The following is a 17559-nucleotide window of genomic DNA, read 5'->3' as shown; positions in this document are numbered from 1 at the left end:
TTTTGGAAGGCCAAACAAAGTAGTTTCGCTTTCACAACGAAACAGCGTCACACACCGTGGCCTTGAGTGAGCGGAGGCTGGAGGCCTAGAGTGAGTGGCAGCCTAGAGTATACAAAAAAAAAAAAAAAAAAAAAAACTGTTCTCAGATCAGTACTAAAATAAACATCTAATTAAGCCCTCAAATGAAGCCCAACCACTGGGCTTGTTTTGCAGAACATTAAAGAGCCTCTGGGACCTTCTAAAGCTCAGAGGGGATTCTGGGTAGGCCTGAATCCAAGGCATGGGAATAAAGAACTGCTGTGAGGTCATGAGTTTAATTAACACATTCCGCTAATATCTAATGTCCCCCGCCAACAACCAAAGGACCGAACCAACACAAAAGGTCCCCAAAACAATAAACCTCAACATAACCTAAAGCAAAGCAGCATGCAGAACATGAGTCAGCCAAAGTCACACAATCAACACAAACAACCTGATAAAAAAATGTCACAAACAAACACACAGCGATCACCTCTGCATAGCGTTACGCTGCTATGGCATCTAATCCCAGCAGTCAGGACACGCAGCCCCTCATGACCCAGGCATTCCTGATCACCAAAAGGCAGTGCGCCATGAGAGAGAGCAGCAGGCACGGATGCCACGCAGAGCCTGGATGCCACGGGGTGCGGGGCACAATCAAAGGCATTCTTGTTTTGATTGAGCATGCAAGACCTCTGATTATATAAGAACACAGGTCCTGTGTCCTTAAAAGTCACCTTAGCCCACAAATGACTCTCTCAGGTTTTTACATTCTTTCAGTTTTTTCCTCTTCTCCCACTGACTACTTTAGTTCTGGTTATTCCTGCTTTAAAAGTCAAAAAAAGGAGACTCAGAGCCAAGAATGAGAACATTTCCTGTGCATTTCCTTTTTAAAGTAACCGAGAAACTATGTTGCAAAAAACTGTGTTGTTTTATTGTATTGAAAGTGAAAAGGTGGAAACTGGAAGCAGGTTTTGTTCCAAGGACCAATGTGACATTTGTAACAATACCATAATTCTGTAGTTGATATCAGTTTTACAGTTTCAATGCCACAGTAAAACTAGCATGCTACTGAACACAATTCTGTATTTAAAAAGTTATTAATATAGAATATCATTGCTAACAAAATTAATCAAGCAAAACATGTAGCCTTAAGGCCCATTCACACCAGGGATGATAACTTACTATAAAGTAGGGCTGTGCAAAAAATCGAATACGATTTTCATGTGCACCTGCGATTTTGAACGCGATTTTGTGTAGCTTGTCAGTGAACTACGGCTCTGTGTATTAAATGCCGCTCCATCTGAAAGCACGTGCTGGAGATTTACTACCAATCACACTCATCACTTTACTGACGAGATGCGCATGAAAATCGCATTCGATTTTTTGCACAGCCCTATTATAAAGTTTTCATAATCTTTACAAATCTATAAAAAAATGGAAGTCCACATAACGACACAGTGGAAATGATACAGTTGGAATCACTTTCAGAATTTTTTTTTTCAGCTGATGAATGCTAAAAACACTGACAGCCAATCAGAATATACCCAACATTAAAGGTGCTGTATGTAATTTTATTTTTACTTTATCAAAGCATAAAAATATAATTTCTGCAGATATTTTGTAAACATGCTACGTTCACATACTTGTTTCTGTGAAAAACAATGCTACAGCCAGTTATTCTATTTTGAAATGCGTGTTTCATGTCAGAATGTCTGTCTGTGTTTTGGTCTGTGCGTTTCCCACTGCCAATAGTATTTCAACACCTTGGGTTGCCAGTTGGTGGAAAACAGTGTATTGCAGCCATGGAAGCCAACAAACAAACTGGATCTGAGATCAATGTTTGTATCTGACCTAAGTCTTACTCAATGACCAGAGGCATATTAAAATGTGGATAAATCAACTAATCAATTAAGGCTTGCAGACTTTCAATGTCAAAATCTCTCGTTCCCGTTGTGTGTCCTCAATCTGGCAACCCAGATATATATACACACACACAGTGCATATAGTGGAGATATCTGGCTTAATGCATGAGGAAAACCCCCCTTTAAACAGCCTTTAAAGTCATGTAGTGTAATTGAAATGTTAAATGCAGGATGACATGATTTGCTTGTAGTGTCTTTCTTGCCCTAACCTAAATGCTCAAACACACAGCATTAGGGATTGCAGAGTGTATGTGCAATCTCAATCTTTGTGATACTGTTTAGTTTTGTTATGGTATTATTAATGCAAGTACTAGAACACATTAAAAGCTGTATCTGAATCACACACGTTTGACAGTAATCCCATTAGCCATGTATCAGCAGAGCAGTCCTGCTGTGCTCTTAAGAGCTCCGAAACACCCACACCTGTACAGAACAGACATCAGTCCACACTGCCTATGGAAAAACACTTACATTACTCTCACACTAACGAATATTTCATGGATTCATAGTACAAATGTTCAATCATAATCCACAACAGACAGTTAAACCAATAACTCTAGTGCCATTTAGTTTACAGTCTACATGATTTACAACACATTTTACTTCCATAATGTGATGTATTCCTCAATTCCTATTGAGAAAAAAAAAACTAAAGCTACTGCTCAATGGAAACTATCAGTTGTGTTAATGAGCAGCTAGTTGTGTTTGCATATGCTTTGGTGTCTATGAGTGTTTTAAACAGTGTGAACTAGACTTGCAGACCACCAAGACAGTAAAACTATGATCCTTTTTGAGCTTGGTAATGCACACTCTCCCACAAACATTCAGCTCTGTCTACTCTTCATCTCAGCTATTTCTACCACAACACACACATACACACACATTCTTTCCCATGGGTTTTCTCCAGACAGTTCCTTTATTGCTCATCGGAGCGTGCAGATTTAATACACATACACACACACACACACACACACACACACACACACAAATAGGTATGGACCAGTGCCATTTTCCCACACATGCTAAAGTGATTTGACATCCATCCACTGGGATCATAAGGAAGTTTCTTGTTTAACTAAACATGACTCTTAAATTCCTTCAGTATGGACCATGTCCTCCATACTCAAACTCAGAAAAATCACAAAGTCTTTAAACATCTATTTTTTTCCTCTAGGCAGCAATAAGTTCAGATGGTGTGCAAATGGATACTTTTGCTTAAGTATCAGAAAACCAAGTGATTTTAGGAGAAACATCGAAGACAAAGTCAATGCTTAAAGCATAAAACATAGGTGACACACAGTAAGAGCATGGTTTTACTCCAAAAAAAAACGAACAGCAAAACAAACAGAGTTAAAAAAATAAATAAATAAATAAACAAAACATATGTTTAACTTAGTTCAGTACAACTGACTATAAGAAGAAGAAAAAAATTATAAATATTTATATATTTATAACGTTAATTTTAAGCTTTTTAAAATGACCAAATGGCATGCTGCATATCATAAAGTTAAAAAATGAGCCATTTGTGATTCAGAGTAATTTGAAGATGCAGATTCTGGTACCTCTAGGCATCGGCAGACGGCTGTGTGTTATGGGTAAGATCTTAAAACCATAGTGGAGTTTTCCGTCAAACATTCAGCATGATTTATTCTGTCCGTCTTTTAGAAGAGCCCGTTCCAGCACCGCTCCTCTTCGCCACTGAGTTCAGCTGTATGTTTCTCATTCTCTACACTTCACCTCCTGACTGTAACGCTTATGTGCCAGTCCCTCTTCCGCCCTCCCCTCCAGTCTCTAAACAGCTGGAGTATGTACAGTCTTCAGCCCCCCGTCCCCCTCCTCACCCGCGAGCATGTGAGAAAATGAACATGTGCTGCTACCTTCAGGGCACCATCTATCATATGCACACAAAAATACTATATAAAACAATATATAATTATTATAGTGATACAATAAAATCCGAATGTAATACATTTATGAAACTACCCAACATGTGCCAATCCAATCATATACAGAAGCATAAATTAACATTGTTTCAATTCGATACAAATAAATTGGAATGTTTTGAATTGATAATAATATTTTATTACTTCGTTTTGACTTTAGTACTGCACAAATGACAATTAAGATTAAGTCAGCATGAAATAAAAATTTACCTAATTTAAGAACTGTTGCTACTTCTGTTTTATCACAACTCACATGTACATTAAAATATATAGCTGTCTTTATATTTTAGAGATTCCTTCACAAGGGCATGATGATATTTGAGGATCCTTGGCATCAAAAAGTTTGAGAACCCCCACTTTAAAGAACTGTTTTATAGTCTGTTATTGTCTTATTCTTTCTTTCTTGTGCAGTCGAGCAGTGAAACAATAGGAGGAGGAATAACACTGGAGAAGAATGGTTCACAAAAGAATAACAATGGAGGAGAAAGAGAGACTGCTGTGTGTGAGAGAGAGATACCAGAGGGTCAAGTGTGGACTAAGTGGCTCTGGGCACACTCCCCAGAGTCCTCACACATTCCCTTCTGGGAACACGACTAGGCTGCACGTGTGAGGCTGTGTGTGTGTGTGTGTGTGTGTGAGATGGGAAGAAAGACAGCAGTGGCAGACAGAGAGGAATGCAAGAATCATATGGCATGAGAGAATCAGCAGTCAGAACTGAAAGAATAACAATCTATTAAACAGCAGGCTACTTTTCACTGGACAACTGCTAAAATTTAGGCTTATAGATTTTATGCTTTTGTGAAAATTTGTGAGCAATGCAAAACATGCAACATCAAAATTTTAAGGCTTTCATGTCTCTATGACACATTTGAATCGATTTTCAACCGGCTCGCAGTTAATCGTTACATCCCTACACTCTGGTATCTAGTAACTTACTGGTCAAGGAATCTTATCTAGTAATCTTAATGGTCAGTGAAAATCACCTGTCCAATTGAATAAGATACATGATTTGAGGTATCAGTCGTGTCTGTTGAAGCAATGGTAAGAACAAGTAATGTGTCAATAAAGCAATAAGCCCCAAGAAGCCGTGGTTCGTGGCTTCGCTTCGTGCCTAACAATGCCCCTTAGCTGTTATAAATTCACTGTAAACCACAGCTTCACGGGCTTACTGCTTTTATAAAACGGTTATTCCATATACGTAGTAAGGTTTCACAAAATAAAACAGAGCAAATAAAGTGTAATGATATTAATAAAAACAGTATTCTTCCACCAAACAATGTAGTTCCTCAGAATCAGTTGTGGTTGCAACAAAGTGGTTGCCAAGCAACAGACAGACGTAAACAGAGGTGTATGTTTGTAGAGTAATTTACAACAGCTTAGAACGTGGCTCAGCCAATCAGGATCAAGGACCGGAACTATCCGTTTTATAAATTATAATACTCATGGGTTAGTTCAAACAGTTTGGGTAATACTAATACTGATCCTAGATTTAATAAACACCACTAGTAATAAATAATATTCTCTGTGATTTACAGTACATGTGTGGCCATACTTCTTTTAAGCAACAGAGGGCAACCAAGAGCAAGGGAAAAAATACAAAAAGCAAAGGCGAAAAATCCACACACCAAACGAAATGCAAATTCAAGGTCCTTTGAACAAAAATGTATTCCTGAAGATTTACATGAAGGTGACAACAAAAACTAAAGTGTGCTAACAAAAAAAAGTAACTGTGCACACACACACACACACACACAAAAGCAAACATTTTAGTCCTTGCTGGACTATCTTCAGCATCTTTAGCACATCTTTAGGAGGTCCAGCTTCCATTCTGACTTTGATTTATGATCAAATGTACACTTTAAACAAGTGTGATTCAAGTTTTAAAATCTCCTTTGACTTACATTAATATAATGTTCAGCATTCAAAATCTATTTGCCAGTGATGATGTTGTACAATACGATGATGTCATAATGGCCTGGGTCCATTCTCCTCTGACTTTCTTCTCCTTCTTTGGATCATTTTACTACAATATTCTGCCTTGCAACTTATTGCAATACCTTCAGGAAATTCCATTCAAATCTAGTTCAAAGTACCACCGTATGCTATTCCCCAAAATAGCATAGATAGTTCCCACCTTTAGTGTCTCATTGTTTTTATAAATGCTTAGCTGTATGTACAGGAGATGACTGTTGGCTGAACTGAATCACTGGCCAACTGAAGCCCAACCCTACCGCTCTGACTGCTGTTGAGCAACCGCACACATGCCACAGCAGCTCATGACATGACAAACGTACATATTCAGCATCCAGGAATCCACCCTGCATACTAAGAAACGAGAGTAAGATAAGGATACTCATCATGACCCATTTCAAACATATCTATATAATTCTAAAAATGATTTGCTTTTATTTTCTACTGTGTCTAAGAAATGAGGCAAAAATGTATTGTGTAATAATAGTTAGGTCTAATATTTCATTATGTATTTGGTGGATTTCCTTATAAAGGCACAACCTACGTGCAGTCAGGAATCTGGTATGCTGTACGTGGGTGAAGACTGCTTTTAGGTGAAAAGTATTTTTCTTTCCAATACAAAAATAATATGAAAGTGCTTGGCAGGCCTGTACACCACAAATTAAATGAACAATTCACTGAAAAATGACAATCCTGCTATAGTTTACTCGTTGTTCCAGACCTCCGTAGAATACAAAAGACAACATTGATCGAAAGATGACGCTTATGTGCTAGTTGTTTTTGATTAATTAAAAATTAACGACTCTTTTGAGCTGGTTCTTTTAATGAATACTTCATAAAAAGACTTGGTTGAATCAGTCTGAAACACTGCCCTGTATAATTTACAGCACGAGCAGAGAAAGCAAATTTAACATTCTAACGAAAATATAACATGTGAATCAGAATCAAGTTGAATCAATTCAAATTGAGAACTTGTGAATAAGAATAGAGAGTGATTGAGAACCGGAATCAAACCAGATTCAAATCAAATAGACAGCATGTGAATTGAAATCAAATCAAACAGAGAGCTCGTTAAGTGGAATTAAATCAAACTGAGAGCTAGTTGAAAAAAAAATCAAGAGCTTGTGAATCGTATTCAAATCAAGAGCTTGTAAAACCGATTCAAATCAATCAGAGAGCTTGTGAATCAGAACTGAAACTGATATATTTTGACCTCTCCCTGACAAAACACCCCTCCAAAAGCATTTATGATGGACTGAAGAAAGTGAAAGACATATAATTAAATGGGCTCAAATTAAGATGCTCATATTTCAGTCTTATGGCACTGCCTTCAGTCCACATTTAGCTCAAACCATTTCACAGTGGCAGACCTGCTTTATCAAAGTGCTGCGGATGACAGGCACCAGGCCCAGTTTTTGATGGAATGGGGTATTCTTGGACCCGCTCACGGTACAGCTGCTAACACTTAGTCTGCAGTCAGGAAAAAGAAGGTCGGGTTAAGATTTGAGACACAGTCAGAGAGAATCTACGAAAATTTTATTAAATAAAAGTAAAATCTCCCAGTAGCCTCAGTGCACTGGGGGACAAACTACCTTATTAAGTGTGGAATATAAATCATTTTAAATGAATTATCTTGTCTCCACAGATGGAGGTGAATATATCCTTCAGCATGATATCCTATCCACATGCCACAGTCATGACTGGACAAGCCTGTGATTTCACCAGAGCTCCACAGCCATCCAGACCTCCACGAGCCGAATGACAGAATAACCGGCATGCAGTCCAAACATTCCTGCTGCCACGTGAGCGAGCGAAAGTGTGTGTGTACGCGAGCAGATTCCAAACAAAACTAAAGCTGGAACAATCTGCATTTCTATTGCATTTCACTGTCAAAACAAAGCAGTAGGATTATTACAAACATATTTAACAAATCATATATATGCTTCTCAGTAATACTTCTTGCTAATGAGCAGACAAACCAAAACGAACCAACTAGCTAGACCTCCAAGAAAGCAAAACACTGGTGTTAACCTTTTGAAACAAATACTGCACAGTGCACACACAGACATAGACTTGTCATGTGTTGTGCTATCATACGCTTGAAGTATAAAAGGGTTATTCATTAATAATGCTGTTGATTTGTGGATAATACTTTGGATTTGGACAGGCTGTTCTCTAGTGCCAGAAACACAAAGACTCTTTACATCTAGAAAACACAAGAAAACTTTGTCTTATAGCCAGTATTACCATTAAAAACAGAAGATCGGCCTAACACGTCAAAGCTGAGAGCAAAGTGCTTCATATTCATGCAAACAAGACCGAAAAATAAAACAAACACATCTTTCGGAACACTTAATAACGTCTCTGCATCATATTTGGCTTGAAGGTATCATAAAGTTCACAAACATGGAATGTCATATGGAATCACTTCAATATCTCAGTTTTTTTTTACTAGACAGCAATGAAACTAAATGGAGAGCAAATGCATAATTTTCCCGACACTCATTTTATTCCTAACAAAAAGACCCTAATAATGTAACGTGAGTTTCAGAAATCTCAACAATGTCTCAAACTGTGCTCAGATTTGTCGATATACCAAAGTTTGCAATCAAAAGTCAATCAGATTTCAATATGAACACCTGAGACAAAGTTACAATGCACTGCTGATACAGACAGAAATAATGCAAATAATAATGCAAAAAAAAAAAAGATGAGTCCGAAATGTTACCCAAAGCACCTCTCATACCTTGGGATATTTTCTTCAGCAGCTGTTGCCTAGATATGATACGGGCCAGGCGTAGTATAGAACGCCTGCGGTGGCTGTCCAGTCTGAGGTATATATCTTGAGTCTCTGGAGTCATGCTTCCCAAACACTCACTGTCCATGGATTCATCTAAGAGGTCAGTCAACATTGCGTCCATCTCTCCACTGTCCACAGGTACAAAGGCACTCAAAAGCGCTTCCTCAAATATATCACTTATCCCTCCCTTAACTTTCACGCACACAGTTGAATCTGCACTGAAATACACTATAAAGCGTGCTCCTTTTGTCATTTACTCACGGAACACTGGCAAGTATACAGACCCAAGCACACCTAGGCATGAAGTCAGTTCTGATCTGAGTGCACATTTTCATCTGCACCACCCACTTTATTGTCGTGTGACTGTGAGAGGAGCCAATAGGGTTGGAAGGGTAGAAAGCACCGTGCGGCCAACTGAACGTCAGCCAAAAACCTGCTTCAATGTGATTTTAGAGTGTGTTTCTCAAGTACAGTGTGTGTATGTGGATGTATCTGCCAAAGAAAAGAGAAATGGATGGTGCACCTGGGGAAAAAACGCCATCCAACATACCATAAGCTAGAAAATAAATCTTAAAAGTGAATTGCAATGGGAAGGAGCGAGATATTACAGCTGTCAGAAAGAACAGCAATATCCTCAGAGATCTCAAGACATCTGCTAAATATTTCAAATCCAAATCGTCTAGAATAATATGCACAGCAAACAGAAAGAAACGCTACAGATTGTGGTAGTAAGCATGCGCTCAAAAGTAAGGATGAAGTCAAGACACCAAGATGTTTGGCAACCAGGACCGCTCACATTTGATTGGTCTTGGGTGTTAGGGAAATATTGATCTTGGGTGGAACAATTAAAAAAATAAATAAATACTTCAGACACTGATGTTGTATCAAAAGGACTGAATTATATTTTATATTTTATTAAAGCAATAAGCCCCAAGAAGCCGTGGTTTACAGTGAATTTATAACAGCTAAGGGGCGTTGTTAGGCACGACGCGAAGCTTCCCGGGGCTTATTGCTTTTATAAAACGGTTATTCCATATACGTAGTAAGGTTTCACAAAATAAAACAGAGCAAATAAAGTATAACGATGTTAATAAAAACATTATTCTTCCACCAAACAATGTAGTTCCTCAGAATCAGTTGTGGTTGCAACAAAGTGGTTGGCGAGCAACAGACAGACGTAAACAGAGGTATATGTTTGTAGAGTAATTTACAACAGCTTCGAACGTGGCTCAGCCAATCAGAATCAAGGACCAGAACTATCCGTTTATAGTAGATTTTTGACAACTGTAATAATTTAAATATATTTTGTACTTATTTAGAAAAGTTGGTGAAAAGTTTCAAAGTAAAAAAAATAAAGTAATACAAATTTAAAAACTGTAAGAAATTATGCAGGATAGGATTATTTCTGAAAAACAAATTTTCTGTAATCATGTTCTTATCATTTACAGTTTAAGCTGAAATAATTAGGTATATCCCAATATTTAAACATAAAACCTGTTATATATAATGTTAGATGTAAATTACTAAAAAACAATGTTTAGAAGTACCGAATGAATATCTGCAATCCTGGTCTCATAAAACACCTTATTCTTGTGGACTCCACACTTAAAAAAAAACAGTATTATGTGGAGCTGAAACCGACAGTTCCAGACCTGGCCAAGCATTTCTACTGAATTGCGAAAATTCAAAGAAAAAAAAATGGCACATTTCTTTTGTATGCTAGCAATGTGTAGGTTTTCCCACCTTGAATGTTTGAAGCATGCATGGACAAGCCTGGAAAGATGCTGTTGAAAGCATACTGAGGAGAATCTGACAATGACTGCCATCTGGTGTTCATGGAATGCAATTAGTTTTGAAAAAGTCTTTCATAATTCTCTCAGTTCAGCTAAGGACTTCCTTCAGGCTGCATAACCGCTACAGAATTCAAGACACCCACATAAGGACTGTGCCAAAATTACCTAAACATGAACTTGATCCATGAAAACAAACCCATGTCATTATGGGCATTCACTTATAAGCTAAATCCAGCACGGGTCAAACAGAGGTGAGTTGTTCATGGTCTAAATCAGGGGGACACTGCTTACAGTAATCCCACATGTTTTATCAGTAACAAGAGTCCACAAATTCTATATCCACTAAAATCAACACAACTACAAAACACTGTGATTTTAATATATTCATCTTTATGTTTGATGTTTACCCAAAGGATAAAAGGTCTGAGTGCTGGAGCAGAAATGAACCCTGGGGTTGAAAAGAGAAGAATGAGGTTAGTGGGTTGAAGGAGAGAGTCTGTACAGTGCTCAGTGAGTCCAGATTGCTTTTAAATGAACGTTTCCTGTCATTTCCTCACTTAAAGCCACAAAGGAGTCAGCAGAGCCTTGCCATTCATTTTATAATGGACTCAATTTTACTACACTGTAAAAAATGACCGTGAATTTAACGGCATGTTATTATTTAAAAGCTGCTTGTGATGGGCTTTGGTTCATCATGTGACATTCTCATCACCACCTGCATTTGGTGGTTATCAGTGTATTACCGTACAAAGGTACAAAACAGATTTCAGTACTTCAATAGGTTGGTATATTAACATTATATCAGTTAATGAAATTACGGTATTTAACTGTAAATTTAAGTTAATGTTAAGCTACTATATTTTTTTACGGTAAAATTCCGGCAACCACAGCTATTATAATTTTTTACAGTGTAGAATTACATTATTCCACCAGGGCATATGAAGAAAGATTCTCAAGCTCAATATAGGTCACTAAAATACTATAATATACTATTCACATGCCCCCTCAGACTTCTTAACCAAGTGGATTTAAATGCAATTTGACTACTGTAAATAAAAAAGGTTTTTGACACAAATCACTCATCTCATGTCATTTACAATCCAACAATCATAATCTTTCACACATTTTAACCTGTGTTTCCCATCACCCTGAACAAATTACATTATTCTCCTAACACGGTTTGATGTGCAAAAAGCTCAGATAAAAAGAAGAATCGTAAAGATTGAAATTTCTTACATGATAGAGCTGATAAAAAGACAGTGGAGGGTGTAAAGCGAGAAAAAGTTCGTTTTTGAGCATGTATGAAAACCACAATACTCCACAATATACCACTTTTGAGAGTGTTAAGAACATTTAAAATAGGTGAAAAACGTGACACGGATCGAGTGTCCTGATTAGTTTTTGCGCAGGAATGCAGCGCATTTAATCGAGTTGAGAGGCAGCAGGCATCAGCTAATGACATTACGCGCAACTGCAGCTTCACGCACAACAGACCGGTGGAGCGCAATGTCAATGTCGATTTGAATTATTTATAGACAGCGCAAGCATTCATCACATGCAAGCTTATTAAAATCCATCCCAGTCAAAAGGGCACATTACAATGACCATGACCTAAAAACGTGACCTCCCCCAAGCCCGTATGATTAAATGGATGATGCATTGTTGTTTATTTCTAAAAGTTGATTCGTGTCCTGCCACTGACCTGCCAGTCGCTTCTCCCGTATGTTTCTCCACAGTAAATCCCAGGCTTTCGACGTAGAGTCGCGCAGCTGCTCGCTGATTGACCGCCGAAGCTGCAGTTTGCTGGACTTTCGGCTCGTTGTCATCGTGAACGGTGGCACATATCAGCGCCGCGCCCGGGTTTCCTCGGAGAGGACCGTTATCCGCCGCTCGCTCCGGTGCCGCAGTTGTCGTCACTCCACCTGATACGCGGCGCTGCGTCACCTTGCAGCAGGAGAACAGCCGAAGCGTGTTTATATTCCGCTCCGACACTAGGCTACGTCGGACGCAGAATCCACTCGGATGGATCTCATGCTCTCTGAGGTTTATCCGCGTCTCTAATCAGCTTAATATGACAGCGAGGACAGCTGTGTGAACTTTCCAGCACTAATGCAATGCAGAGGCGCATGGTACCTTCACTACAACACAACTCTCTCTCTCTCTCTCTCTCTAGTAGATCACAACATTTGCACGATTTCTCTCTCTCTCTCTATATAGTTATCCATTTCTGTCCTAGTGTTTCAATTTGTATAAAAGAGCATATAATTTGGCAACAGAAAGAAGGAAACAAACAAAAGAAAAGAAGTCAAGTCAAGTCCCCTTTATTTATATAGAGCTCTTAACAATACAGATTGTGTCAAAGCAACTGTACAGCATTAATTAGGAAAATATTGTGTCAATAATGCAAAATGATAATAGTAAACACTCAATTTTCAGTTAAAGGCAGTTCATCATTGATTTCAGTGATGTCATCATCCAGCTCAGTTCAGTTTAAATAGTGACTGTGCAGAAAAGAAAATTGAACATTTCCACTATTAATGGCCAGGAAACATGTTGACCTTTAGTGGGGCATGTTGTCACAGTGGAAAACAGCTTATAGATTTTTTGAGCAACAAAAATTAAACAGTTACCTTATTGTAAAAACAGAAAACAATTATAAATTGTATGCATTTATAGCAGTTAAAGCAAGTGACAGCATAACAACTTTGCCCTGACCTAATATTTACGAAAAATGTGTGAAAAATTAGTCCCTTATGCCCACTAAGGCTGCATTTATTTAATCAAAATAACAGTAAAATATTGTGAAATATTATTACAATTTACAGTAACTTTTTATTTGAATATATTTTCAAATGTAATTTATTCCTGTGATGGCAAAGCTGTATTTTTATCAGCCCTTACTCCAGTCTTCAGAGGCATATGATCCTTCAGAAATCATTCTAATATGCTGATTTGGTGCTCAAGAAACTTTTCTTATTATAAAAAAATTTTGAAAACAATTGTGCTGAATATTTTTGTGAAAACCGTGATACATTGTTTTCAGGATTCTTTGATGGACCGAAAATTCAAAAGAACAGCATTTATTTGAAATAGAAATGTCAATTTTGATCAGTTTATTGTATCCTTGCTGAATTAAAAAAAAAAAAAAAACTTACCTTCCGCGAACATATGGTGTACGTTTGTGTAGCGTATGTCTTTCAATTAAAGTGAGAACTGTTACTTGCAAAAGTGTAATGTTTAGGGTTAAGGGCCAATTATGGTTAGTAAGGCTAATATAATATTTAATATAATATTTTTAAATTGCAGCATGTCATATTGCATGACACTACTTACACACACTTATGTCAACTATCCAGTTACACATGAAGTCCTGTCTTTCTTTAATGTGCACATACACATACATTCTCCGTCTTACACACATTCCAGTGTCTGTGGGTGTCAGGCATTACACTGGCTCAGCTCCCTCTCAGAGGGGGTTGTTTCAGAGGGAAGTTTTATGTTGGAGATTTATTTCAGTAGGTTACAGTGGTGACATGACTGGCGCGAGGTGTGGAGAGAAAGGGGAAGCCATGAACACAGGGTTAAAGAAGTCAGTCTGATCCACACTTCCATAGGTGGGTCACAGTTAAACCGGATACGGCACTGCAACAGAGCCTGAACCTCCTCAGCACACAAACTGAGAGGAAAAGATTGTTACCGCAACTCAAACCTCAAAATAAAACACTGGAGTAACTCTACCCGGTAAACAGTGGCGCTGGAGCCAGTCTGGCGCTGAAAGGGTCTCAGCGCCACTGAGGTCTCGCACTTCAAGAAGAAGTGTTAACATATCTATATACATCCTAGTGAGGTGATTTATGTTTAACACATTTTAGAAGGATGGGGCTGTGAAGAAATTTAATAAAAGTCTGAATTAATCATAAACAACAAAGATAATTTGACCTCACTATGCGACCAAGGATAAGTACAGAAAATTGCAATAAAAAAATATAATAAAAGTAATAAAATAACTTTTCTGCCACTATATGGCCAGCAAAAATTCGAGTGCAAAGTTGTATGAATGTGTAACCTGTGCGTGGCCCCAAACGTCACTCCATGTTAGCGTGGTTATCAGCTAACTGCTCATCTGTGTGAAAGAGTGAATTCATATTGAGTCCCCTCAGGAGACCCTAATGAATATTCATATCAGAGACCCGTGGGCGTCAGAGGGAGTGACTGACTTTGGCATCTTGTACTACTTTCTTAAAATCGTCCCGATTGCAAGAATGCATCGCAAAATCTTCTAGAAATATGTCTTTCACTTGTCCAACAAAAATCAGGACAAATCAACCCCCAAATGCTTTACAGAGAGCAGCCAATCACAACAGGAGACCTGTTCTTGTGAGCAAACATGCCATTGAGCGCGGGCGTGTAATGGGATAGAATTAGGACAGACAGACGTTCACCGAATCAATGGGAAACAGGGACTTAAGAATGGCACAACTCTTAGTTTCTGGATAAGGCTAAGGATTTTCCCTCCTTTTTTTTTTAAATACTCATACTTTAGACACTTAAACTTTAGAGTCACATTATATAACTTTGATGTTGTGTAAAAGATTAACATAACAGCAAATCATACTTGAAACTAATAAATGAAAAATAAAAGAAAATAAATAAATTTACCCCCTAAGGATCACAGATTTCAGGGGGCATAAGTCCATTTTCCATTGTCAACGGTGTAGTGATGTATAAAGCACAATTCACACAGAGGTCACTTTTAAACCAAATATCTTTTTATTGGTCATATCTGTGTGACCAACTTAAACCTGCATCTTTCAAACTCAATCTTTTGCCCTCCATGAAATTCCAAATCATGTGGATTCCTATCGAAATGACTGGATTTTGCCCATGAAAAACGTATCTTTTGACAGTGCTGAGGAGAAAGCTGTGCATGTGTGGATTTTAGTTTGGGTAAATAATTACAGGGTTGTGGTCGTTCAGTGATGACCGAGGAATGCAGGGCCGCAAGGTCAGATGGACATAGTCACTGATCTAACTTTCAGTCTCTGCACATCAAGGCTCATCTCTGTCAAAACATGATCTAGAAGGAAATCCCCTTCAAGTTTCCAGTAAATACAACACTATTTCCTTCCTCTCTTGTCTTCTGCAACCACACATCACATCTTTTAGATGTCTCTTGGACAAAAATTCGTCCCCTAATTCCAAACATGCCCAATATCCTACAACTGACGTTTCCCTGCTGTTTCCGAACTTTTGTAGACCCCCTGTTGCTCTGGAATCATTTCCCTCACCACAGTTTAAAAATGAGGAACATCAAGATTAAGAAGAAGCTGTCTGCCAGATGGTGCTGTTTTCATTGACCTTATTTGTGGGTTTGTGGCTGCTTTTCCTGTGGGGAGTGTTTTAATCTGGGGCCCGATTCATCCGAGTTGATGAAAATCATGAAAAACTTGGCCTGTTTTGCAAAAACAAGAAAATGTGTCTGGTTTGAGGTGTTCGAGGTTATAAATTCAAAAGTAAAATTCTGACATGATATTCTAATGGTTTAACAAGTTAATTTTGTTTTCTTTCATGAGGGCTTTGACGTCTAATGTAAAAAAAATAAATTAAAAAAAAAACCTGCCAAAATATTTCCTCCCTCTCTCTGACCCTGAATGAACAAGCCATGTTTTGTTGCTGTGCCTTTGGGACTTCTATGTAAACATCCTCTTTTTGCATATGAAATAAGGAAAAACAAGGGCTATTTATATCGACACCTTGTACTGCAAACAACCATTATTAACAATTTTGTTATGTTAAACCCAAATATTCCAGAAATACATCCTAGAACAGGAAAGATCAGCTTCTTTTAGGGTTTTCTTATGAAAAGACACATCAGCAATAAGTCTAATGCACCAGTCTCATCAGCAGCATTTCAGCATGGGTTATCTCAAAAGAGAGGCAAAAAGCCTGTAAAATGGGTCAGAGGCTGTCTGGAGCCTCAGTCGAGTCCTGCCCTGCCCAGAGTGTCCCATTTTTGGATCTCTCTTCCACAACATAAACACACCAATACATTGTTTCCATCCCTGGAGTTGTTTTAATTGGTTCCTAATGTACTTAATAATGGCGCGAGATTATTATCATAGAGGTGAGGGGCTGAGGGGATGGGCTGGGGCCAAACAATGGCTAATGGATGCAGAGGAAGTGTGTTTATGTGTATGTGAGAGTTTCTACTATCCAGAAGAATCCAGTGTTTGTGTTGGCCACCCAGAGCAACTGTTTTCTCCTGAGGCTGAGAGGGACAAAATATCCTGCTGGATCACAACCCCCCTCCTTCTCAAAATCAGCCCCCTCTGGCGTTTTGAACTGTCATTGGTGGATTTCACAGATGCAGATATATATATGTATGTATGTATGTATGGGTATTTATTTATTTATCTTTTTTTTCTCTGTCTCTGGTATTCTATAATCAGGCCATCCCAAAGCACCCTCTTACACAAATTAAGATAAATGTTGCCCAGTACAGTGCATTACAAAGAGCTCATTTATGCCCACGATACACACACACGCAAACATACACACAATGTACACATAATCCATTAGAGAATATTACAGAGTGCCCATTTAAGCATTTACTACACTATGAGGTAAAGAGTACATTTAAGCTAGGTCTGCATTTCTAAATAGGGTTTACTGATGTCTGAACTATAAATAGACAGACAGTCTAGTACAGACCACAACCACAAACACAGTATCAACTACAAAACACTCAGCAAGGGGGCAAAGGCAGGTAGAAGAGTGTGTGTTCTGTAAGTGTAAACTCTTGTAGATTTCTGGCAAGACATAAACTCAGTGCCTTTGCATGGACCAGAAAGTACAAATCATTACAGAAATTGTACAGTGTTACTAGCCGCTTTATTAACCAAACAGCAAAATAACAAAAGAATAACCCATATGTCAGACTCTGTTCCGTGTTTTGTGTGTGTTTTGCTCCCCATGTGTTTCTATGCCCATATTTGGTCCTTCCCGTTCCTGTCCTTATCATTTGTTCCAGGTGTTCCCCGTTTAGTTCTATTGATCCCAGGTGTGTCTCGTCATCCCCTCGTCATGTCATGTGTATAAATAGTGTTCCC

At 38.3% G+C, this 17559-nt stretch overlaps 1 protein-coding gene across 2 annotated transcripts in view; it reads right to left on the bottom strand.

The window, feature by feature from the left end:
* The window catches only part of stard13a (StAR related lipid transfer domain containing 13a), a 36391-nt gene extending 23843 nt beyond the window's left edge, over positions 1–12548 (bottom strand). The window contains exon 1 of one of the 2 annotated variants that reach the window (XM_016483042.1): positions 12153–12548. In XM_016483042.1, coding sequence (XP_016338528.1) covers positions 12153–12276 — 124 coding nt within the window. In that variant the 5' untranslated portion in view covers positions 12277–12548. Of the gene's footprint in view, positions 1–3505; positions 3589–12152 lie in introns of those variants that run through there. The other variant, XM_016483043.1, reaches the window with a different exon arrangement.
* Between the last annotated feature and the right edge of the window lie 5011 nt (positions 12549–17559).

This window comes from Sinocyclocheilus anshuiensis, unplaced genomic scaffold, assembly GCF_001515605.1.
Source record: "Sinocyclocheilus anshuiensis isolate Anshui unplaced genomic scaffold, SAMN03320099.WGS_v1.1 scaffold437, whole genome shotgun sequence".
Taxonomy (NCBI): Eukaryota; Metazoa; Chordata; class Actinopteri; order Cypriniformes; family Cyprinidae; genus Sinocyclocheilus; species Sinocyclocheilus anshuiensis.
The sequence above is the reverse complement of the archived record's forward strand: the minus strand, read 5'-3'. Positions and strand labels throughout refer to the sequence as shown.